Raw genomic sequence first — 25,657 nt, 5'->3', positions numbered from 1 at the left:
TAGCTACCTTTTTTTTTTTTTCTTCCTGGAAATTGATGGAAAGACTCTAAAGCTCACATGGAGTTGCAGGGAACCCAGAATAGCCAAGACATTCTTGAGAAAAGAACAAAGTTGAAGGATTCACACTTCCTAATTTCACAAGTTACTACAAAGAAACAATAATCAAGAGAGTATGATGCACGCGTAAAGGTAAACATAGATCAGTAGGATAGAACTGAGGGTCCAGAAATAATGCCCTTGACTTGTGGTAAATTGACTTCTGTGGGATCCCAAGACAAATGGAAATAACAGTGTTTCAACAGATAGTGCCACGAATGAATATCCACAAACAGAACAATGAAATGGACTGCTGCCTCATACCATGTAAAAAAAATTAAATAGATGAAAGATATAAATTTAAAAACCAAAACTATAAAGCTCATAGAGGAGAACAGATTTGTGATTTTAGATTAGGCAGAGCTTTCTTAGATATGACACCAAAAGTACAGCAACAACAAAAAAATAGACTTGATCAAAAATTAAAACTTGTGATTCAGAAGACAATATAAAGAAAGTGAAAAGACAACTCACGAAATGGGAGAAAATATTAACAAATCATATGTCCAGGATATATAAATAGTATTGAAAACTCAGCAGTAAAAACAACAGCCCAGTTGGACAGTGGGCAACTAATTTGAATTACTCTCTGAAGAAGAAATACAAATGGCCAATATGCACATGAAAAGATGGTTAACATTAGTAGTCATTGAGAAATGGTAATCAAAACTGCAGTGAGATGCTACTTTACAGCTGCTAAGGTAGCTAAAATACAAAACACAAAAAATCACTTGCTGGTGAGGATGTGGAGACGTTGGAACCTGCATATCACTGGTGGGAGTATAAGATGGTACACACTTGGGAATCACTTTGCCGATTCTTCAAGATGTTAAACCTAGGGGCCAGCCATTGCGTGCACTTCTAAGAACATACCTGAGAGAAATAACATATGTTCATGTAAAGGTTTATACACAAATGTTCATAGAATATTTGTAATAGCTAAAAAGAGAAAATCATCCAGATACTCATCAGCTCATGAATGAATAAACAAAACGTGTTGTATCTAAACAGTGGAATATTATTTAGGCCTAGAAAGGAATGAAGTACCAGTACATCCAAAACATGGGTGAACCTTGCGGTCATGCTAAGTGGAAGAACTCAGATGTCAAAGGCCACATAATGGATGACGGGTCCCATTTATTTGAAATTTCCGGCGTAGGCACGTGCAGTAAGACAGTAGATTAGTGGCTGCCAGTGGCTGCGGGGAGGGAAGAGTGAAGACAGAGCGCTAATGAGTGCAGTGTCTGCTTCTGGGATGGTAAAATTTCTCTGGAGTTATTGGTAATGATTGCAAAACCTTGTGACTATACTTAGAACCCTGAATTGTACACTTTAAAAGAGTGAATTTTGGACTTTTCTGGTGGTCCATTGGGTAAGAACGTGCATTTACTACAGAGGGCATAAGTTCGAACCCTGTTAGGGAACTACGATCCACATGCTGTATGACTTTGCAAAAAAAATAAATAAAAGGGTGAAATTTGTGATGTTTGTGAATTATATCTCATTAAAGGTCTTAAAAGTATTTCCCAGTTCCCCCTATTTCAGTTCATTTCAGTCGCTCAGTTGTATCTGACTCTTTGCAACCCCGTGGACTTCAGCAAACCAAACTAACCTGTCCTTCACTATCTCCAGGAGTTTGTTCAAATTCATGTCCATTGAGTTGATGATGTCATCCAACCATCTCATCCTTTTTCACCTCCTTTTCCCTCTGCCCTCAATCTTGCCCAGCATCAGGGTCTTCCAGTGAGTCAGCTCTTGACATCAGGTGGCCAAAGTATTGGAGTTTCAGCTTTAGCATAAGTCCATCCAATGAATATTCAGGGTTCATTTCCTTTAGATTGATTGGTTTGATCTTCCTGCTTGATCCCCTTGATCAGGGGACTCTCAAAAGTCTTCTCCAGCACCACAATTCAAAAGCATCAGTTCTTTGGTGCTCAGCCTTTTTTATGGTCCAACTTTTACATCTGTACATGACTACTGGAAAAACCACAGTTTTGATTATACAGACCTTTGTGGGCAAAATGATGTTTCTGCTTTTTAACATGCTGTCTTGGTTTGTTACAGCCTTTCTTCCAAGTAACAAACGTCTTTGAATTTCATGGCTGCAGTCACCGTCCGCAGTGATCTTGGAACCTACGAAAATAAATCCTGTCAGTGTTTCCATTTTTTCCTCATCTATTTGCCATGAAATGGTGAGACCAGGTGCCCTGATCTTCATTTTTTGAATGTTGAGTTTTAAGCCAGCTTTTTCACTCTCCTCTTTCACCTTCATCAAGATGCTCTTAAGTTCCTCTTCAATTCTGCCATTGTGGTGATATCATCTGCATATTTGAAGTTATTGATATTTCTCCCGGCACTCCTCATTCCAGCTTGTGATTCATCCAGCCCAGCATTTCACAAGATGTGCTCTGCATGTAAGTTAAATAAGCAGGATGACAATAGACAGCCTTGAAGTACTCCTTTCCTTATTTTGAACTAGTTTGTTGTCCTATGTCCAGTTCTAACTGTTGCTTCTTGACCTGCATACAGATTTCTCAGGAGGCAGGTAAGGTGGTTTGGTATTCCCATTTCTTTAAAAATTTTCCAGTTTGTTATGACCACAGTCAAAGGTTTTAGCACAATGAAACAGAAGTAGATGTTCTGAAATACACTTGCTTTTTCTATGATCCATTGGTTGTTGGCAATTTGATCTCTGGTTCCTCTGCCTTTTCTAAATCCAGCTTGTACATCTGAAAGTTCTCGGTTCACATACTGTTGAAGCCTAACTTGAAGGATTTTGAGCATTACCTTTCTAACGTGAAATGAGTGCAATTGTGCAATAGTTTGAACATTCTTTGGCATTGTCCTTCTTTGCGATTGGAATGAAAACTGACCATTTCCAATCCTGTGGCCACTGCTGAATTTTCCAAGTTTGCTGACATTTTGAGTGCAGCACTTTAACAGCATCATCTTTTAGGATTTTAAATAGCTCAGCAGGATTTCCATCACCTCCACTAGCTTTGTTTGTAGTAATGCTTCCTAAAGCCCAGTTGACTTCCCACTCCAGGATGTCTGGCTCTAGGCGAGTGACTACACTACCGTGCTTGTCGTGGTCATAAGACCTTTTTTGTTTAGTTCTTCTGTGTATTCCTGCCGCCTCTTCTTAATATCTTCTGCTTCTGTCAGGTCCATACCATTTCTGTCCTTTATTGTTCCTATCTTTGCATGAAATGTTCCCTTGTTATCCCTAATTTTCTTGAAGAGATCTCTAGTCTTGCCCATTCTATTGTTTTCCTCTATTTCTTTGCATTGTTCCCTTAGGAAGGCTTTCTTATCTCTGTTATTCTTTGAAACTCTGCATTCAGATTGGTATATCTTTTCTTTGATCCCTCATATTGTATGTGATTATTTTATATTGTTAATCATGTTCCCATTTTGTCTTGCAACTCTTTTATGTTTTGTCTCCCTATTGGTTGTGAAAACTGATTAGTATCTTTTACTATTTTGATTATGTAACTGTTACTCACTTAATAACATTGTATCATGATTCCTCAACAGAAAGGTGATAGAATTCTAGATCATCAAACCTACCATTTAATGGAAAAACCTGTAATCACTTTTTAAAATCCAAATGCATATCAGAATTATCTTGGAATATTTTGAAAAATACAAATGCCCAGATATTGCTTTTTTTCTCCAAAGCCCCAGATATGTTTCTGATAAGTAGCTTTGTTTAAAAATTACTGGACTACATGATGATTTTTTACTTTTATCTAGTTTGCTTCACTTCTTGTATTTCATTCAATTCTCCCACGATTTCATTTAGTTTGTTTTCCAGTTTTGCCATTCCATCTTTTTTTTTTTAATGTTCTTTCTCAAACGTTTATCAAGCATAGTAGAAAATCTTTTAAATAGTATGTAATACATATATTTTTAAAAAACATGAATTTTTGCCTAACTGAAAAATTTATGATGTTTTGATTCCACTTGTTTGACTTAGTGTGAATAGAATGCTAGAGTTCTAATTTTAAAGAAATAGATATGCAAAAAGCCCCAAAGGTTAACTGTATAGCACAGGGAGCTATAGTGAATATCTTGTAACAACCTATAATAGAAAATAATCTCAAAAATAATCTATGTGTATATGTAAACTGAATGACTCTGCACCAGAAACATTGTAAGTCAAGAATACTTCAATAAAGTATATAAGTATATATATTAAGAAAAAAGAGGCATCCAAAGGAAGCTGAGGAACCTGTCCTTGACACACATTTAGGAGAAGTATGAGGGGCAAGCCCAAGTATAATGCATTCATGTTGAGTTCAGTCGTCAAGCAAGAAGTTGTCAAGCAGAAGGCAAGACAGCTAGGACATCTGGATCTGATCAATGATAAGAGATGAAATGATCTGAAAGGGATGATTGATCTTAAGTTGTTTCTTCCAGGGGCAGCCTTGCAGTGTGAGGAGTAGCCATATTAAATGAAATCTGTTCTGGCAATAATGCGCCAATGTATTGATAGGGAAGTCCAATTATTGGGGGAAGGAAAGCTGTTCGTGGGGGAACTCTGCCCTTTCCAAGGGTAGTTTGGGAAATTGGAGGGTTATAGGAAGGAAAAGGCAATGGCACCCCACTCCAGTACTCTTGTCTGGAAAATCCCATGGACGGAGGAGCCTGGTAGGCTGCAGTCCATGGGGTCGCTAAGAGTCGGACACGACTGAGCGACTTCACTTTTACTTTTCACTTTCCTGCATTGGAGAAGGAAATGGCAACCCACTTCAGTGTTCTTGCCTGGAGAATCCCAGGGACGGGGGAGCCTGGTGGGCTGCCGTCTATGGGGTCACACAGAGTCGGACACGACTGAAGTGACTTAGCAGCAGCAGCAGGAAGGAGAAATTATTGCTCTCTGCCTAATTCTTTCCATTTGTCTTCCTCCCCTAGGATCAGTGAGTCTTGTGAAATAACTGATTGATTCCCATGTTTGTCATTTGAGGAATAGCAATAACCACACTCGCCCACTAGTCAGTACTCAGGTTAACTTTCAGATAATTGGCCTGTTTCTAACTCAGGAATTCTATTTTGAAGTAATCTCGGATAATGCAGAAAATTAACTGTGCTCAAAGGATGCTCCATTTATTGCATGAACGTGTCAGAATGCCAAAACTAGTTTCTTGGGAGGCAGTTGGGAAAGAAGGTAGATTGGAAATCAACATTAAGATTTTTGCACTTTTCAGTATCTCTGAGAATAAGATGTATAAACCTTATTGTTTAGCCAAAACACACAATTTGTAATATATAAGTTCAGTAACTTTTCCTTATAATACTGTATGTAGCTATCTTGTTCCACATGAAAAGTGGAAGTGTTAGTTGTTCAGTCATGTCCAACTCTTTGTGACCCCTTGGACTATAGCCCGCCAGGCTCCTCTATCCATGGAATTATCCAGACAAGGATACTAGAGTGGATTGCCATTCCCTTTTCCAGGGTATTTTCCCAACCCAGGGATCAAACCTGGGTCTCCCGCATTGAAGGTAGATTCTTTACTGTCTGAGCTACCAGGAAAGCCTACGTATATGTATATATATATATATATATATACACACACACACATATATATATATATATATACTGCCTCTAATGCACACAACTTTTTATTAATGAGGAAGGAAAAAAAAAGTGAAGGAGACACTTTCCAGTCCTAGGAGATGTCAGAGAATTGTAAAAATGCCTAATACAGTCCTGTGTCTTTGGTCATTAAAAATAGCTTCTTATTTAAAACTTGCCTTCAAGTCATTAAAGAGACAGCAGCTAAAGTCAGCCCTCCATATCCACAGGTTCTACATCCATGGGTTCAACCAACTACAGATGGGAAATATTTGAGAAAGAAAAAGTTCAAAAAGCAAAATTTGAATTTCCTGCATGAAGACAACTGCATACATAGCATTTATATTGTATTAGGTGATAGTTAATCTAGAGACAGCTTGGATTCTGTGGGCGGGTGGAGGTAGATTATATGCAAAAATATGCCGTTTTATAAAAGGGACTTAAGGATCCATGGATTTTGGTGTTTGGGGGCTGGGTTCTGGAACCAACCCCCATTGGATAGCAAGGGACCACTGTATTTAGGATTTCTGAGAAAGTGGTGTACATTGAAATGTAGCTAAGCTAATTTGAAAGCATTAATAAAAAGGATTTCCTTTTCTCCTTTTATGGAACTGTTGAATATTTTGTGGCCTAAATAAAAAGTGAATAGAGACAGATTTTTATAAAGGCTATATTGACTATATATCTGTTGTTTTTTGTTCCATGTTTTTCTTTTAAAAGAAACTACAGTGACACTGAAACTGAAGGAGAGATTTTAAATTCATTAGTGCAATATTTTGGTGATAATTTGGGGCAAAACGTTAAAGCTATGCCATTAGTTGAAGAAACTTCTTTACTTGAAGATTCATCAGTGACTTTGCCTGTGGTAGTAATAGGTAAGTTTTATTGCCTTTTGTCTCTTAAAATTACAGTTATGATCCTTACTACCTTTATAAATGTATGGTTATATGTAGCACAAATCCATAGGATTGTATTGAAAAGTATTCTTAGGTTGCCTGATAACCAGTAACCAAGTCTTTGGAAAGAGGAATTGGTTTATCTGACATTAGATTCTGTATTAGAGTGAAACATTTTTTCATTGAAGGGCTGAGATTGCTCTATTATTTTAAAACATCAGTAGTCTATCAGTTATGTTACTTATATGACAGTGTCATGGTCACGATGATAATCAGTGTTATTAGAACCCTGTACAGAGGATTCCTATGTACATTATTGAATTGTGCCTTAGAATCCTATAGCACACTGATGTTGTAAAGTATGGACAGACAGGGAAACTCAGTAGTTGAGTAACGTGTGTATGTTGGTAGTCAGTACTCAGTAGAACATTATAGTACTCTACAGTTATGTTTATAATATTTTAACCACCTATTACTATTATATATCCATCCACCTCAATAGATAGGTATATAAGATATTAAAAGTTAAGCTATTAATAAAACCTGATTACTTCAGAATTATATAATTTTATGGTTTTGTTTTATTGCCTGTATTTAATTACCTGTTATGTATTAGGTTCACCAAAAAGTTCAATCAGGTTTTTCCAGAAGATGAGGCAAAAAAACCTGAACAAAATTTTTGGCAAACCCAGTATGTATGTTGTATGTTTAGTCACTCAGTCATCTGTAACTCTTTGCAACCCCATGGACTATAGCACACCAGGCTCCTCTCTGTCCATGGGATTCTCCAGGCAAGAAGACTGGAGTGGGTTGCCATTTCCTTCTCCAGGGGCTCTTTCTGACCCACAAATCAAACCCACGTCTCCTGCATTGCAGGCACTCATTAATGTGGACAAGTACTCCAGTGTGAAGCCAAGCTAAAGGAAGGAGTTATGGGACGTAATGAACCTTGATGGCATACAACTTCCTTAGTTTCTTTGATGGCCTGTTTCAAAGTTAATGCAGAGGAAACTTCTGCCCTCTGACTGGCATTTGGACATCTCTCCCTAGGAGACAAAATAAATGAAAGAAAGAGGGGAGGAAGGGAGTTCTGTACTAGATTCTCCTGTAAGGGAGCCGATAGAGCATCTGCAGCAGTCCCGTGCCAGAAACCAAACCCCGTGCTCCACTTCCCATGCATGTCCACCTGGTTTTCTATTCTGGATATCTTGCAGTAGGTAAAGGAAGCCTGTCTTCTTCTTCTGGTTAGGCCATAGCAGGGTTACAAAAGGAAAAACTATCCTCTGTACCTACTCACCCACCTCACGTTCCCCCAAAACAATTTGTTCCTGTTTGGCCTTAGCAAGCCAAAGAGTGGCTTAACCTTATGTATATAGGGCCATTGTTGCTGGCACTAGCACCATAATGGGCTAATGTCCTAGTTACTGTATGTAATTGGTTTTCTATTGTGAACACATTACCACAAACCTGGTGGCTTTTATAACATAAATGTGTTATCTGACTGTTCTATAGAATGGAAGTCCAGCACTGGTCTCACTGGACTAAAATCAAGGTATCAGCTGGGCTGCATTCCTTTTCGAGGCTCTAGGGTAGATAGAATGTTTCCTTGCTTTTCTAGCCTCTAGTTTCTAGAGGCTACTGGTATTCCTTTGGCTCCTGAACCACTTCTACATCTTCAAAGCTAGCAGTGCTGTTTTTCTTTTAACCTTTCATAGTTAGATTCCTCCTCAACACAGGTGGGAAAGGGTCACTGTTTCTAAGGACTTGTGTGATTAGTTTGGGCACACTTGGATAATCCAGGGTACTCTACCCCAGCTCATGGTCCTTACTTTAATCACATTTACAAAGTCCTTTTTCTTTGTAACATAACATACTCAGGTTCTTGGTGTTAAGAATGGAAAGTCTTTGGGACTTGAGGTGCATTCTGCTTGTGTGTGTATTTCTCTGTGAAGTGCTTGTTTGTATTCTTTTTGTGTAGTCTTTCGCGTGTTACTTCTTTTTGGTTTTTTGTCTCAGATACTCAGTTCAGTTCACTTGTTCAGTTGTGTCTGACTCTCTGCGACCCCATGGACCACAGCACGCCAGGCCTCCCTGTCCATCACCAACTCCTGGAGTTTACTCAAACTCAGGTCCATCGAGTCAGTGATGCCATCCAACTATCTCATCCTCTGTCGTTCCCTTCTCCTTCCCGCCTTCAATCTTTCCCAGCATCAGGGTCTTTTCAGATGAGTCAATTCTTTGCATTAGGTGGCCAAAGTTATTGGAGCTTCAGCTTCAGGATCAGTCCTTTCAATGAATATTCAGGGTAGATTTCCTTTAGGATTGACTGGTTTGATCTCCTTGCAGTCCAAGGGACTCTCTAGAGTCTTTTCCAACACCACGGTTTGAAAGCATCAATTCTTTGGCATTCAGCCTTCTATATGGTCCAACCCTCACATCCATACATGACTACTGGAAAAACCATGACTATGACTATATAGACCTTTGTTGGCAAAATGATGTCTTTGCTTTTTAATATGCTCTCTATATTGGTCATAGCTTTTCTTTCAAGGAGCAGCCATCTTTTCATTTCATGACCGCAGTCAACTTCCACAGTGATTTTGGAGCCCAAGAAAATAAATCCATAACTGTTTCCATTTTATCCCCCAGTCTCTTTGCCATGAAGTGATGGGACCAGATGCCATGATCTTAGTTTTTTGAATGTTGAGTTTTAAGCCAGGTTTTTACTCTCCTCTTTCACCTTCATCAGGAGGCTCTTTAGTTCCTCTTCGCTTTCTGCCATTAGTGGTGTCATCTGCATATCTGAGGTTATTAATAATTTCTCCCAGCAATATCTATTGCCACTTGAACTTCATCCTGCTTGGTGTTTTCGCATGATGTATTCTCTATGTAAGTTAAATAAGCAGCATGACAATAGACAGCCTTGATGTACTCCTTTCCCAATTTGGAAGCAGTCCTTTTCTCCATGTCTGGTTCTGACTATTGCTTCTTCACCTACAAACAGGTTTCACAGGAGGCAGATTAGGTGATCTGGTATTCCCATTTCTTTAAGGATTTTCAACAGTTTGTTGTGATCCACACAGTCAGAGGCTTTAGTATAATCAAGAAAAGAAGTAGGTGTTTTTTTCTGGAATTTCCTTGCTTTTTTATGATCCAATGGGTGTTGGCAGTTTGATCTCTTTCCTCTGCCTTTTCTAAATCCAGCTTGTATATCAGAAGTTCTCCATTCACGTACTGTTTAAGCCTAGCTTAAAGAAATTTGAGCATTACCTTGCTAGCATGTGAAATGAGTACAATTTTGTGGTAATTTGAACATTATCTGGCATTCCTCTTCTTTGGGATTGGAATGAAACTGACCTTTTCCAATCCTGTGGCCACTGCTGAGTTTTCCAAATTTGCTGGCATATTGAGTGCAGCACTTCAACAGCATCATCTTTTAGGATTTGAAGTAGCTCAGCTGGAATTCTATCACCTCCACTAGCTTTGTTTGTAGTAATGCTTCCTAAAGCCCACTTGTCTTCCCATTCCAGGATGTCTGGCTCTAGGTGAGTGATCACACCATTGTGGTTATCTGGGTCGTGAAGATCTTTTTTGTACAGTTCTTCTGTGTATTCTTCCTACCTCTTAATATCTTCTACTTCTGTTAGGTCTGTACCATTTCTGTCTTTTTTTGTCCCCATCTTTACATGAAATGTTCCCTTGGTATCTCATTTTTTTGAAGAGATCTCTAGTCTTTCACATTCTATTGTTTCCCTCTATTTCTTGGCACTGATCACTGAGGAAGGCTTTCTTATCTCTCCTTGCTGTTCTTTGGAACTCTGCTTTCAGATGGGTATATCTTCCCTTTTCTCCCTTGCCTTTTGGTTCTCTTTGTTTCTCAGCTGTGTGTAAGGCCTCCTCAGACAACCGTTTTGCCTTTTTGCATCTCTCTTTCTTGGGGATGGTTTGCTCAACACCTCCTATACAACATTATAAACCTCTCTCCATAGTTCTTCAGGCACTCTGTCTATCAAATTTAATCCATTAAATCTATTTGTCATTTCCACTGTATAATCATAAGGGATTTGATTTAGGTCATACCTGTTCTTTGGAAGGACTGATGCTAAAGCTGAAACTCCAGTACTTTGGCCACCTCATGCGAAGAGCTGACTCACTGGAAAAGACTCTGATGCTGGGAGGGACTGGGGGCAGGAGAAGGGGACGACAGAGGATGAGATGGCTGGATGGCATCACTGACTCGGTGGACGTGAGTTTGAGTGAACTCCAGGAGTTGGTGATGGATAGGGAGGCCTGGCGTGCTGTGATTCATGGGGTTGCAAAGAGTCGGACACGACCGAGCGACTGAACTGAACTGAACTGAATGGCCTAGTGGTTTTCCCTACTTTCTTCAATTTAAGTCTGAATTTGGCAATAAGGAGTTCAGGATCTGAGCCATAGTCAGCTCCACAGTTTTTGCTGACTGTATAGAGCTTCTCCATCTTTGGCTGCAAAGAGTATAATCAGTCTGATTTCGATACTGACTCTGGTGATGTCCACGTGTATAGTTGTCTCTTATGTTGTTGGAAGACAAATGCTTTATCACATATATGCTTTATAAATATTTTCTCCCAGTCTGTGGCCTGTCTTTTCATTGTCTCAGTGACTTGGCAGAGCAGAAATTTTAAACTTTAATGAAGTACTGCATATCAGTTTTTTCTTTCATAGATCTTGCTTTTGGTCTTAAACATCTAAAAACTCATTACCAAAACCAAGGTCACCTAAATTTTCTCCTATGTCATCTTCCGAAAGTTTTATAATTTAGTGTTCTATATTAGGTCTCACGTCCAACAACACAGGAGATGAGTACATCACCAGAAGGTCAATACCAAAATCAGATTGATTATATTCTTTGTAGCTGGAGAAGCTCTATGCTGTTATGTCACTTCAGTTGTGTCCGACTCTGTGCGACCCCATAGATGGCAGCCCACCAGGCTCCCCCGTCCCTGGGATTCTCCAGGCAAGAACACTGGAGTGGGTTGCCATTTCCTTCTCCAGTGCATGAAAGTGAAACGTGAAAGTGAAGTCGCTCAGTCGTGTCGGACTCTTCGCAACCCCATGGACTGCAGCCCACCAGGCTCCTCTGCCCATGGTATTTTCCAGGCAAGAGTACTGGAGTGGGGTGCCATTGCCTTCTCCGAGAAGCTCTATACCGTCAGCAAAAACAAGAGTGGGAGTTGACTGTGGTTCAGATCATATACTCCTTATTGCAAAATTCAGACTTAATTTGAAGAACGTAGGGAAAACCATTTAGGCCATTCAGGTATGACCTAAATCAAACCAGTCAATCCTAAAGGAAATCAATGCTGAATATTCATTGGAAGGACTGATGCTGAAGCTGAAGCTTTAATACTTTGGCCACGTGATGCGAAGAGCTGACTTATTAGAAAAGACTTCGATGCTGGGAAGGATTGATGGCAAGAGGAGAAGGGGATGACAGAGAATGAGATGGTTGGATGGTATTACCCACTTAATGGACATGAATTTGAGCAAGCTCTGAGAATTGATGGACAGAGAGGCCTCGTGTGCTGCGGTTCGTGGGGTCATAAAGAGTCAGACACGACTGAGCGACTGAGGTGACTGACTGATGGTATCATTCAACCTTACTGTAAGCTTGTTACTTCCAGGAGTTTTTTGGTGAATTCTTTTGGACTTTCTGCATAATTACAGCATTTACAAACAAAGACAGTTCTGTTTCTTCCTTCCCAATCTGTGTATCTTTAATTTCCTTTTCTGGTCTTAATGCATTAGCTAGGATTTCCTTTCTGGTATGTATTGAATAGGAATGATGAGAAAAGACATGCTTGCCTTGATCTTTTAGGGGGAAAAAAACCCTAAATTCTCACCATTAAGTATGATGTTAGCTATTGGATTTTTGTTGATACTCATTAACAAGTTCCCCTTTGTTGCTCGTTGAAAGTTTTTACATGAATAGGTATTCAGTTCAGTTCAGTCGCTCAGTCATGTCTGACTCTTTGCAACCCCATTAACGGCAGCACACCAGGCCTCCCTGTCCATCACCAACTCCTGGAGTTCACCCAAATTCATGTCCATCGAGTCAATGATGCCATCCAACCATCTCATCCTCTGTCGTCCCCTTCTCCTCCTGCCCTCAATCTTTCCCAGCATCAGGGTCTTTTCAAATGAGTCAGCTCTTCGCATCAGGTGGCCAAAGTATTGGAGTTTCAACTTCAACATCAGACCTTCCAATGAACACCCAGGACTGATCTCCTTTAGGATGGACTGGTTGGATCTCCTTGCAGTCCAAGGGACTCTCAAGAGTCTTCTCTAACACCACGGTTCAAAAACATCAGTTCTTCGGTTCTCAGCTTTCTTTATAGTCCAACTCTCATATCTATACATGACTACTGAAAAAACCATAGCCTTGACTAGACAGCCCTTTGTTGGCGAAGTAATGTCTCTGCTTTTCAATATGCTGTCTAGGTTGGTCATAACTTTCCTTCCAAGGAGTAAGCGTCTTTTAATTTCACGGCTGCAATCACCATTTGCAGTGATTTTGGAGCCCAGAAAAATAAAGTCTGACACTGTTTCCACTGTTTCCTCATCTATTTGCCATGAAGTGATGGGACCGGATGCCATGATCTTAGTTTTCTGAATGTTGAGCTTTAAGCCAACTTTTTCACTCTCCTCTTTCACTTTCATCAAGAGGCTCTTTAGTTCTTCACATTCTGCCATAAGGGTGGTGTCCTCTGCATATCTGAGGTTATTGGTATTTCTCCTGGCAATCTTGATTCCAGCTTGTGCTTCTTCCAGTCCAGCGTTTCTCATGATGTATGTACTCTGCATGTAAGTTAAATAAGCAGGGTGACAATATACAGCCTTGACATACTCCTTTTCCTATTTGGAACCAGTCTATTGTTCCCATGTCCAGTTCTAGCTGTTGCTTCCTGACCTGCGTACAGGTTTCTCAAGAGGCAGGTCAGGTGGTGTGGTATTCCCGTCTCTCAGAATTTTCCACAGTTTATTGTGGTCCACACAGTCAAAGGCTTTGGCATAGTCAATAAAGCAGAAATAGATGTTTTTCTGGAACTCTCCTGCTTTTTCGATGATCCAGCAGATGTTGGCAATTTGATTTGGTCCCTCTGCCTCTTCTAAAACCAGCTTGAACATCTGGAAGTTCACGATTCATGTATTGCTGAAGCCTGGTTTGCAGAATTTTAAGCATTACTTTACTAGCGTGTGAGATGAGTGCAGTTGTGCAGTAATTTGAGCATAGGTATTGGATTTTGTCAAATGCATTTTCTGTTCTGTTGGTATTATGATTTTACTTTTTTAGTTTTGTCTTTCATTTCTTTCAAGGAAATTAGCTCTTTTCCTCAGTATTTGTAATTTTAAAAGTTTTGTGAAGTAAAATTGTTTGTATTTTCCTTTCTTTTGAGGTTTGTGTCACACCTAAAGGCTTCCTACTAGAGCATTATATGTAGAAGGATTGCTCTCTTTTCTGTTACCATGATTTTACTTTTCATATTTACATCTTTGAGTTTATTTTATTTGGGGCAAAATATTAGTCAAGGATCAGAATTTTCTCTGATGGCTAAAAGTTGTCCCAGGTGGATTAAATTTTTGGTAGATGGAGATAATAGAAAAGTGGCAATCCAGACTAAAGGAACTATAGAAATCATAGTTTAACAGGGTTCGACAAAAAAAGCCGGTTTCCAGTTTTGTTTTAGGTAAAGGAGATACAAATACAGGAGGGAGGTTGGTAGGTGGGGCTTAGAAGATGGTTGAGAGCAAAATGTAGAGAGCTCTTGATAATCAGAAACAGACAGTGACAGGCTTTAGGACAGGTTGGTTAATACAGTGAAGACTGTGTTATAGAAAGTCATTTGAATGTAAAATGTGAAATGATTTGGAGTAGATGACTCTTGAACAAGAAGAGATTTTTTGTCTTCTGAGTGAGAGTATATGAATGAGAATAGCTATAACAGCTGAATGGATAAAGGTGACAGAAGAGGTTTAGAACTATAATCTAATTAACTCAGGATTTTGCTAGTAAGTATAATACTTTGAGGAGGAATGAGGTTTAAAGGAGAGGGCACCAAAAATGGAGGAAGTCATGAATTTGATTTTGAACACGGTTATTAGTCGTTCAGTCAGGTGGAGTGAAACAGTGGCATATGGAAATATGGGATATATTTTGATAGTAAGAGGTCAGCCTAGAAGTCTGATTTTGAGGTTAGCAGCGTAGCGAGTTGAAGTTTTGAGTAGGTGAGATCCCCTGAAGAAAACAGGAGAGAAAGTAAAAGTCTTCTCTTGCAAATACTTGGTTTTAAGAATTTAGGGAAGGAAGAATTGATGGAGGAGAAACGCCATCTGTGAAATGGAAAAGCCAAAGAACGTGAGTGTTAAGATTAATGATACACCCCTCTCCCCTTTTTTAAAAATAGGAAATGGACCCTCAGGAATCTGCCTTTCTTACATGCTGTCAGGCTACAGACCGTATTTATCATCAGAAGCAATCCATCCAAATACAATCTTACATAGTAAATTAGAGGAAGCAAGACATCTTTCCATTGTTGATCAGGTATTATTTTTTACATGTCAGTCCTTTTCAATTTTTTATACTGAGACAAGATTAATTTTCTGCTACATGAGCATTGTATTTCTTAGCTGAAAACCTTTCCTTTTAAATAACACTTTCTAACATTTTAATTTTAGATTTGTAAGTATATCTTGCTGAGTTAACTTCCATTTATTTTCCTGAATTAATTAGAGCAGAATTTCCCAAATTACACCCTGATGGAGTTTTTAATAGGTGCTTTATGCTCAGATAAGTTTTGGAAATGCTGCTTTTTATTATTAAAGTGTTAGGGTAGATATATTAAGGCATACTGCCATATTAAAGCCATCTTTAAATTTTGTAGTAAAACGATCTGATTAGCTTTTTGAAACAAACCATTTCCCATGTTTATTTGACCTGAGAATCTATTAAGATCTCTAAGGAACATCAGTGTTTTGTTGCATGCTGTCTGTAAAATGCTGGATTGGAGTAATGGTTTTCACTATTACGTTAGCTGGAGTTTGTTTGTTTTTTCCAAACTCTGCCTTTTTTCTTTATGTCTTTTTTTTTTTTTTTAACTTATTTAGGACTTAGAATATTTGTCAGAGGGCCTTGAGGGCCGATCATCCAATCCAGTTGCAGTACTTTTCGACACACTTCTTCATCCAGATGCTGACTTTGGGTATGATTATCCATCCGTTTTGCATTGGAAATTAGAACAGCATCATTATATCCCTCACTTAGTTCTTGGTAAAGGTCCACCTGGTGGAGCTTGGCACGTGAGTATATCTTTCTTAGCATTTTAGTGAGTGTGAGTTATTTTGTATGACGTCTTGATAAGACCGTTTTGATTCTTAAACATGATATAATGTTATATATGATGATTACCACATCTTTATCTGAGAATTTTAATGTGTTCAGTTAAATCCAAGTTAATTGCTAGTAGAAATTAAGCCAAATTTGATTACTGGTAGTGTCTTAGAATAAGTGTTTCTCTAAGAATTATATAGAGAATATTTAAGAATGTTGGGCATAGTAAAAAAATGTTTGTTTACTTATTGTAGAGTTTACAAAATCTCACACAATATTTCATACTACTACCTATTATTTCCCTACATTTTCAAGAGCTTCAATGAAAAAATGTATTGTAAAAGAAAAAAATTGTATTTGTCTGCTTCGGTTGCTAAAACAAAAATACCGTAGAGTGAGTGGCTTAAAAACACACTCACATTTTGAAGGTTGGAAGATCCAGGACCGTGGTGCCAGATGACTCAGTCTATGGTGAGGGCTCCTCTTCGTGCCCTCACCAAAGAGAGGGTAAACTCTTCTTGTAAAGTCACTGATCCTGTTTTCAGGGCATCAGTCCCATGACCTCATCTAGCCCTAATTAACTTACAAAAGCCCCATCTCTAAATACTGTCACATGTGGGGTTAGGGTTTCAGCAAATGGATTTGGGGGGATGATACAGTTCAGTCTATAGCAGAAGTTAAACCACAAAACTGACCAACACAAAGAGCCAGCCTGTTTCATTGGCAGGCAGCAACTAATAATTGTTTTTTACTCCTGTGTTCTCAGAAGTTAGTATAGTGTCTAGCATATGGTAAGTACTCATTTGTTGTACAAATAAATGTTAAATAATATTTGCTGTTATGAAATACAGACTTCATGGGAATTTTAACATTTAATATCAACTCTTGAGTATAAATTTCAGTTGGATGTTCCTGTGTTAGTGCAATGTTATATGACTGAAGGTTTACATTTATCAAACAACTGTTTTGGAACATTTGTAGATGAAATATATCACGAACTTTTTAAAATCTTAATTACCTTTATGGTAATGGATCACAGCTATCAAAATATCTATGCCTTTTAGCTCACATGTTTATGTTTGCTTTGTTAATAAGTAGCATTCTTAACAAAACTGCATTTATTGAAACAGCCATGAAACGGTTTTTAAGTTTTAGGCTACCTTCTATAAATTCCCGAGTTTTTATTTTACTTGTTTGTTTTCTCCTTAGAAAAATGTGCTGCAGGCAATAATTCATGTTTTCTTTTCTCCCACTTACATATCAGAAAGTTAAAGTATGGATAAGCCTTGATTACTAGAAACGTATTTGAATCAGTGGTAACGTGAAATATACCTGAAACTTGGTTCTGATCCTAGTATCAGGCCAGCCTGCTTCAAAGCAGTGGCAGCCTTATGCATTGTCTTCCTGTGGTGATTTTGTACTATCACAAATAGTAAGACTGTAAGCCACAGTGCATAGTAATTGCTCTATAAATGTTAGCCAGTAGTAATAATAATGACTCCCATTCCCAATACTGGGCTTTATAGAAACAGGGAAAGAAGGATTCAGATTAGGAGAAAAAAAAAAAAAAAACACAACTTAAAAGAGTTGGTTGAAAGAGATCATTGAGGTCATTGGGAGAGATGGTTTTGGCCTTTGGGCTTTTCTTGCTTTGTGCTGAGCAAAATAGAAATAAGTAGGGCAAGCGTGAAGGGGCCCACTTCCTTAAAGGCAGCTTTGGCTTCAGCAGTGAGTCTGTTCTTAATCAGAACCACTTGCTTATTTCCCTGGTTTCTTAAAGTGTTAGGAATTAACTTTTTCCCTTTTGTTTAAAGTGTGAAAATAACTGATTTGCTCCTCTGACACTGTATTCTGCATCTAATTACGTTTTATAGGCCAAAGCTATCACCATTGTGTAGGCATCGGGTAATGTTGTAAATCTGATTTATAAATGTATAACTGTATGAAAGGAGTATACACACTACCAAATGTTGAAAGTATTTGAAAGTTAATTGGAATAAATTTCAAGAGGTAATTTACAGACCATTTAGGACTTCTTTGAGCTCTCCTTATCCAGACTTAGAGTAAATGAGATGGGTTTGGTTTAAAAAAAAAAAAAAGACCATGTTACTGATAAAATGTGTTTTTTCTTACACATTTTTATTCAAATAGAATATGGAAGGCTCAATGTTGACAATCAGCTTTGGAAATTGGATGGAGCTACCTGGACTTAAATTTAAAGACTGGGTATCTAGCAAACGAAGGTAAAGATCAAACTATTAAAATTTTGATATACAGTGGGAAAGAGTCTGTCAGCAAATTTCAAAATAGTTGTGACCCTGTCTTAGATGAATAATATTGATGTTTGTATCTTTCAAATAAAACCTCCTCATCGTAGTGGTTATGAGCTAGTTCTATTTAGAGATTTTATAACACGAAGTACACAGAGGTATGGACTTGTCTGCAGATTGTTACCACAATTTATCTCACTCTACTGTTAAACCACTCTCTGTTTAGTTATTTTCTTGTCCACCTACATATCCTTTACTTGTTTACTTATTTTTAAGAATGGGTTTGTATAACTTATTTTTGTAAGTGGATATGTATATCTTCATGTATACATATCTCTTGTGTACGTTCCTAAAGTATGCATATACTTACTTTTATAAATGGATCACTTCATCTAGTGCATATCTTAGATACCTAAAGTATCTGACTTTTCCGAGTAGAAGAGTATATATAATGAATAATTTAAAAAGGCAAAAGACTTATACAATCTGAAGGAAAACCAGAGTATACATAATGAATAATTTAGAATGATGGAATAAAATAGATTCTATGATGTGGTCATCTACTTGGCTATAGAGGTAAATATTTAATAAGAATAGTAAAGTATGAGAATAGAAATTATGAAAATCTCAACTTGAAAGAATACAAGTTTATTTTGTATTTATTTTGGAGAAAGAATTCAAAGTTGAAAGAAAGAAATTATGAAAAGCCTTATCATTTTCAAGTCATTTTCATTCCTACAGATAGGAATTACCAATACAGAGAATCTACTCTGACCGCTCAGAGAAACAATAAATTAAAACAGGAAGTTACACAAAACCTTTGAAATAGGGCTGTAATGTTCAAATGCTTGACTTCCTGCTAGATAAAAACCATGTTAATCTACAGTAGTTTTCCTTAATTTGAGAAGATTTAAGGAGAGTAAATTTAAACCAGCATGGGTAATTGAAATTTAACCTTTCAGATATTACTTTGGGATTTTTTTTTTAACAGAAGTTTTATTGTATAAGTTTGAAATGTAAAATTGCAAAATCAGGCAAATTGTATAAATTCTTGATTTTCATAAAAAAGTGAAATTGCTCAACTTATTTTCCCCTTTATGATGCAGGTAAACAAGGAAAAGCTTTAAGATTTGTGTACCAGAAGTGTTCGTCCTTCCAAGTTGAGCATGTTGTGTTTAAGTAACATATGAAAATGACTCTTGTGATAAATATTAGCTTTAGTTCCTGCTCTTGCATAGTGTTGAGAAGAGTGTTAGACCTCTCGAGATTGACTGCAGAGTTTGAATTCTGATTCTGTAACTTTTAATGTTATGACACTGGTCAAATAACTTAAAATAGCTGTCATTTCATTAGCTATCAATTTCCTAGTTTGCAAAATTGAGGTAGTAATAATTATAATTATTACATAGGATTTCTATAAAAATTGAGAGTTAATAAATTCTAAATCTTAATTACTATAGTTATTAAACTTCTCACTTATTCCAGTTACAAGTTACACTGAATTGTGTGAAATGAATTGGTGGGTTTTGTTTTGTTTTTTTGGCCCCACTACATGGCTTGTGGGATCTTAGGTTTCCAACCAGGGATTGAACTCAAGCTCTTGGCAGGGGAAGTGCAGAGTCCTAACCACTGGACTACCAGGGAATTCCCTAATTTGGTGTTTTTTCTGCTACTTACCTCCAATTGGGGCACTGTTTAAGGATACTAATGCCCATTGCTTTACAGTTCAAGTGGAAAATAAAAGATGTATTAATGTGCTTTTTTTTTTCCCATAAGAGCAGATTATATTTATAGATCTCCTTATGAGTAGGAAGGATGTCAAAGAATTTCAGTTAAAGTGGAGTCGCGCAGTCGTGTCCGACTCTTTGCGACCCCATGGACTGTAGCCCACCAGGCTCCTCCATCCATGGAATTTTCTAGGCAAGAGTACTGGAATGGGTTCCCATTTCCTTCTCCAGGGGATTTTCCCAACCCAGGGATCAAACTGGGACTCCCACATTGCGGGCAGACGCTTTACCATCTAAGCCACCATGGAATCCCAGAATTTCAGTAGAGCTATTCAGAACCCTAAAGGATGATGCCATCAAGGTGTAGCATTCAATATGTCAGCAAATCTCAAAGACCCAGCAGTGACCACAGGCTGGAAAAGGTCAATCCTCATTGCAGTTCCCAAGAAGGGTAGTACTAAAGAATGTGCCACCCATTGGACAGTTGCACTCATCTCTCATGCTAGTAAGTTCAGTTCAGTTCAGTCGCTCAGTCATGTCCGACTCTTTGTGACCCCATAGATCGCAGCACGCCAGGTCTCCGTGTCCATCACCAACTCCCAGAGTTTCCTCAAACTCATGTCCATTCAACCATCTCATCCTCTGTCATCCCCTTCTCCCCCTGCACTCAGTCTTTGCCAGCATCAGGGTCTTTTCAAATGAGTCAGCTCTTCGCATCAGGTGGCCAAAGTATCGGAGTTTCAGCTTCAGCATCAGACCTTCCAATGAATATTCAGGACTGATTTCCTTTAGGATGGACTGGTTGGATCTCCTTGCAGTCCAAGGGACTCTCAAGAGTCTTCTCCAACACCACAGTTCAAAAGCATCAATTCTTTGGCACTCAGCTTTCTTTACAGTCCAGCTTTCACATCCATACATGACTACTGGAAAAACCATAGCCTTGACTTGACTTACTTGCTAGTAAGGTCACACTTAAAATCTTGCATGCTGGGCTTCACCATTATGTGAACCAAGAACATCCAGATGTCCAAGCTGGGTTTAGAAAAAGAAGAACCAGAGATCGAATTGCCAGCATTCACTGGATCATTAAAAAAAGCAATGAAATTGCAGAAAAACATCTACTTCTGTTTTATCCACTACATTAAAGTCTTTGACTGTGTGGATCATAACAAACTGAGGAAAGCTCTTAAAGAGATGGGAATACCTGACTATCTTACCTGTCTCCTGAGAAACCTGTATGGGGTCAAGAAGCAACAGTTAGAATCCTGCATCAAACATCTAACTGGTTCACGATTGAGCGCTGAGCACATCATGAGAGATGCCGGGCTGGATGAGTCACAAGCTAGAATCAAGATAGGCAGGAGAAACATCAGCAACCTCGGATATGCAGATGATAGCACTTTAATGGCACAAAGTGAAGAGGAACTAAAGAGCCTCTTGATGAGGGTGAAGGAGGAGTGAAGAAGCCAGCTTAAAACTAAATATTATGAAAACCAAGATCATGGCATCCAGCCCCATCACTTCAGAAGGGGAAAAGGTGGAAGTAGTGACAGATTTCCTCTTCTTGGGCTCTAAAATCACTGAGCATGGTGACTGCAGCCATGAAATCAGAAGACGATTGCTTCTTGGCAGGAAAGCTATGGCAAACCTAGATGATGTGTTGAAAACCAGAGACATTACTCTGCCAACAAAGGTCCGTATAGTCAAGGCTCTGATCTTCCCAGTGGTCACGTGTGGTTATGAGAGCTAGACCACAAAGAAAGGCAGAATGCCAAAGAATTGATGCTTTCAAACTGTGGTGCTGGAGAAGACTCCTGAGTGTCTCTAGGACAGCATGGAGATCAAACCAGTCAATCTTAAGGGAAATCAACCCTGAATACTCATTGGAAGGACTGATGCTGAAGCTGAATCTCCAGTATTTTGGTCATCTGATGCAAACAGCTGAATCTTTGGAAAAGTCCCTGATGCTGGGAAAGATTGAGGGCACAAGGAGAAGGGCGTCAGAGGATGAGATGGCTTGATGGCATCACCGATGCAAAGGACATGAACTTGGGCAAGCTCGAAGATGGTGAGGGACGGGGATGCCTGGCGTGCTGCAGTCCATGGTGTCGCAAAGAACTGGACACAGCTGGGTGAATGAAGAATAAATGAGTAGGAAAATACAGAGAGAAATGTTATCTGTTTAAATGTAGGATGATTTTGTTCGGCCAAAGACAGATCTGAATTATTTTTGGTCATTATGAAAATGAAAAGCAACTTATTAAAAATTGTGTCTAGATATTATCTTTAAGAAGTATATATATTACAGTCAGACCTGTAATATCTCGATGGTTATAATCTAATTCAGTCTACAGTTGTATAGAATACAGACTGATAGTATAACTGTAGGCTGAATTATTTAGATTACAATTGTGAGATAGAGTAAAACAGTAATTTTCAGTAAGCCACATTTTAATCCATTTATTTAGTAGAAGTTTATTGACAAAGACAGCTAATCTGAACAGATACTTAGACAAGACATTGGGGAAACAAGGATGCTTTAAATACAGTTTCTACCCTCATGGGACTTACTCCATTGATAAAAAATAATTTATTAGCATTTTAAAAATTTATTTTTGGTGGCACTGAGTTGTCTTTGCTGCATGCAGGCTTTCTCCAGTGCCATGAGCAAGGGGGCTGCTCTGAGTTGCAGCGCATCAGCTCCTCGTTGTGGTGCCTTCTCTTGCTGCGGAGCACAGGCTTCAGTAGTTGTAACACGTGGGCTCCGTAGCTGTGGTTCATGGGCTCTAGAGCGTGGTCTCAGCACTTGGGGCACACGGTCTCAGTTGCTCCATGGCATGTGGAATCTTCTGGACCAGGGATCAAACCTGCGTCCCCTGCATCAGCAGGCAGATTCCTATCCACTGGACCACCAGGGACAGCCCCTAATTTATTAGCGTTTTTAGAGAAAAGGAAAGGCTTTCTTTCTTTGTGAAGTGTTAGGGTAAGAGTTAGTTTTAGCTTAGACAGTCCAGAGGAATAAAAAGATAAAATAGTGGACTAGATGGAGAAGTAGTAATCATGGAAACTAAAAGTATTATCCTCATGGAATGTTCTTCCTTTTCTTTTCATAGGAACCTAAAAGGGGATCGAGTTATGCCAGAGGAAATAGCTCGCTACTATAAACACTATGTCAAAGTCATGGGTCTTCAGAAGAATTTCAGAGAGAATACTTACATTACCTCGGTATCAAGACTCTACAGAGATCAAGTTGATAATGATGGTCAAGGCCGAAATATCTCAACACAGCATTTACAGATAGAGAAGTCAAAATTCGCCAAGAGAAACTGGGAAATCAGGGGTTATCAGCGAGTAGGAGATGGTTCTCATATTCCCTTCTGTCTCTTTGCTGAAAATGTAGCTCTGGCAACTGGAACATTAGACTCTCCTGGCCGTCTGGAAATCGAAGGGGAAGATTTTCCTTTTGTGTTTCATTCAATGCCTGAATTTGGAGCTGCTGTAAGCAAAGGAAAGTTGCGTGGCAAAGTGGATCCAGTGTTAATTGTAGGTTCTGGGCTTACCGCAGCTGATGCAGTACTGTGTGCTTACAACAATAATGTCCCTGTGATTCATGTGTTTCGCAGACGAGTAACTGATCCAGACTTAATTTTCAAGCAGCTTCCCAAAAAGCTTTACCCAGAATACCATAAAGTCTATCATATGATGTGTACTCAGTCATATTCTTTAGACTCAGATCTTTTATCTGCTTATACTAGTTTTCCTGAGCACCATGTGCTTGCCTTTAAGTCGGACATGAAATGCATTCTTCAGAGTATCTCTGGATTGAAGAAAATATTTAGGCTGTCTGCAGCAGTAGTGTTGATAGGTTCTCATCCCAATCTGTCTTTTCTGAAGGAGCAAGGGTGTTACCTGGGCCATAACTCAAGCCTGCCAATCACATGTAAGGGTAATCCTGTGGAAATAGATGCGTATACCTATGAGTGTGTTAAAGAAGCCAACCTTTTTGCATTGGGTCCATTGGTTGGAGACAATTTTGTTCGATTTTTAAAGGGAGGGGCACTGGGTGTTACACGCTGTTTAGCTATAAGACAGAAGAAAAAAAAGCATTTATTCGTTGAAAGAGGAGGAGGAGATGGCATAGTGTAGAGCAGGTTTACAAGTAATTTATATGGACACTTTACCATTAAAGATTTTTAATAGAGATATTACAGTGTACTGGCTTGAATTTTCTGAACTTGAATTAACTAGGAGAGCCTCAAGCGATAATAACTATTTTTTAAAGTTAACTAGAATTTTTGTCCTGATTACATTGTAATGTATCAAAGGTGTCAATTGTCAGACAAATAGAAGCACTGCCAATCTGATATACTTTAAGTTCTCACTTAACTGAAACATTCTTTTCTTCTAAGACTTACTTTTTTGTGATCACTGTTGATTATTTATGTTTGATTCCCAAAATATAACAGCATTGAATCTATAAAGCTGCAGTCATTAAATGGCCAGAGCTTCCCCTCACTTTATATATTGAGTTACTGTGCTGTTCAAGGATGGTTCAGAGACAGCATCAGCTCCACTTGTGGCTTGTTAGAAAGGTAGCCTCTCAGGCCGCATAGCAGACTCACTGAATCAGAAATTGCATCTTAATGAGATCCTCAAATATGTATGCTTATTAAAGTTTGATACACACTGGTCTAACAGAAAATGGGATATAAATGTATATATGCTGAGGGTGGGTGGAAATAGAGGGGATAATCAACTCAGGTTTTATTTATTTTGAAATTATCAATTGTATGTCTAATTTATTGACAAATATGATGGGATTTTTTTTATTGTTGAAACCTTGACAGGCAATTCATATTCTCAGCTTCTAATAAACCATTTAATAATGCTGGCATATATTCAGGAACCTACCAAGGTAGTTTCTGGAGCTATATTCTCTAGTTAACTAGCATAACCCTTAAACGAATTTGCATTTCAATAAATTTTGAATGGAACTACTTATTTCTGTGTGAACACTGAGTTAATTTCTGTCACTGAAACTTAAAGATGTTTGGGTGTAAGTACTTTTAATATTGCAGTACTTTTTGAGTATTACCAGAATTATTTTTATCAGAATTATTAAAGGTTAAAATATAGAAGGTAAAAATCTGCCTTTCCTATTCTCAAATGGTTACTTTGAAATTCTTTGTTGGAGATGACATAGCATTTAATCCTATGGTTATTTATTGAAGTATGTGTTCTGTCTTGGTTTATACCTAGGTGTGCTTAATGTCTGTATTTTCATACAAATCTCCAAACATTTTGTGTTAGACAAAGAAGTGTTAAAAAGTTCTCTGTGGCAAATTGAATTTCCCGGTCTTTCTCTCTCTTTTTTCTTTTTGGTTAAATTTATTTCACCTGGAATGTGTTTATTCAAAGTCTATTTCTATTTTTTTGGTATAATGGACTAGAAGTCAGGATTTATCTGTCCGTGTGCTTATAGATTTATTTAAGAATTTATTAAAAAGTATTAATTCACCTTAAAATATTGTTTGGAATAGACATCTACAACTAGTTGTTTTGGATGAATTCTTATTCTCTTGATAATGTCATGTCTGATGAGCTTGATTTTGGAATTGATGTACCAGTTTTTATCATCATAACCTTTTCAAATTAATTTCACACCTATTGATATGGTGTGACATCCTTTGGTACACTTGATGGAGCACTTTCTTGTTTGTTCT

The 25,657-nt window shown here is 38.3% G+C and overlaps 1 protein-coding gene across 3 annotated transcripts in view; it reads left to right on the top strand.

The window, feature by feature from the left end:
- Positions 1-24,935, top strand: part of OSGIN2 (oxidative stress induced growth inhibitor family member 2) — a 29,465-nt gene extending 4,530 nt beyond the window's left edge. For 2 of the 3 annotated variants that reach the window (XM_002692849.4, XM_005215704.5), the window contains exons 2-6: positions 6,395-6,549; positions 15,015-15,151; positions 15,715-15,906; positions 18,089-18,180; positions 23,048-24,935. In XM_002692849.4, the coding sequence (XP_002692895.1) occupies positions 6,395-6,549; positions 15,015-15,151; positions 15,715-15,906; positions 18,089-18,180; positions 23,048-24,080 (1,609 nt within the window). In that variant the 3' untranslated portion in view covers positions 24,081-24,935. Of the gene's footprint in view, positions 1-2,237; positions 2,511-6,394; positions 6,550-15,014; positions 15,152-15,714; positions 15,907-18,088; positions 18,181-23,047 lie in introns of those variants that run through there. The other variant, XM_005215705.5, reaches the window with a different exon arrangement.
- The last annotated feature ends 722 nt before the right edge of the window (positions 24,936-25,657 follow it).

The sequence above is a fragment of the Bos taurus genome, chromosome 14 (assembly GCF_002263795.3).
Source record: "Bos taurus isolate L1 Dominette 01449 registration number 42190680 breed Hereford chromosome 14, ARS-UCD2.0, whole genome shotgun sequence".
Classification (NCBI taxonomy): domain Eukaryota; kingdom Metazoa; phylum Chordata; class Mammalia; order Artiodactyla; family Bovidae; genus Bos; species Bos taurus.
The sequence above is the reverse complement of the archived record's forward strand: the minus strand, read 5'-3'. Positions and strand labels throughout refer to the sequence as shown.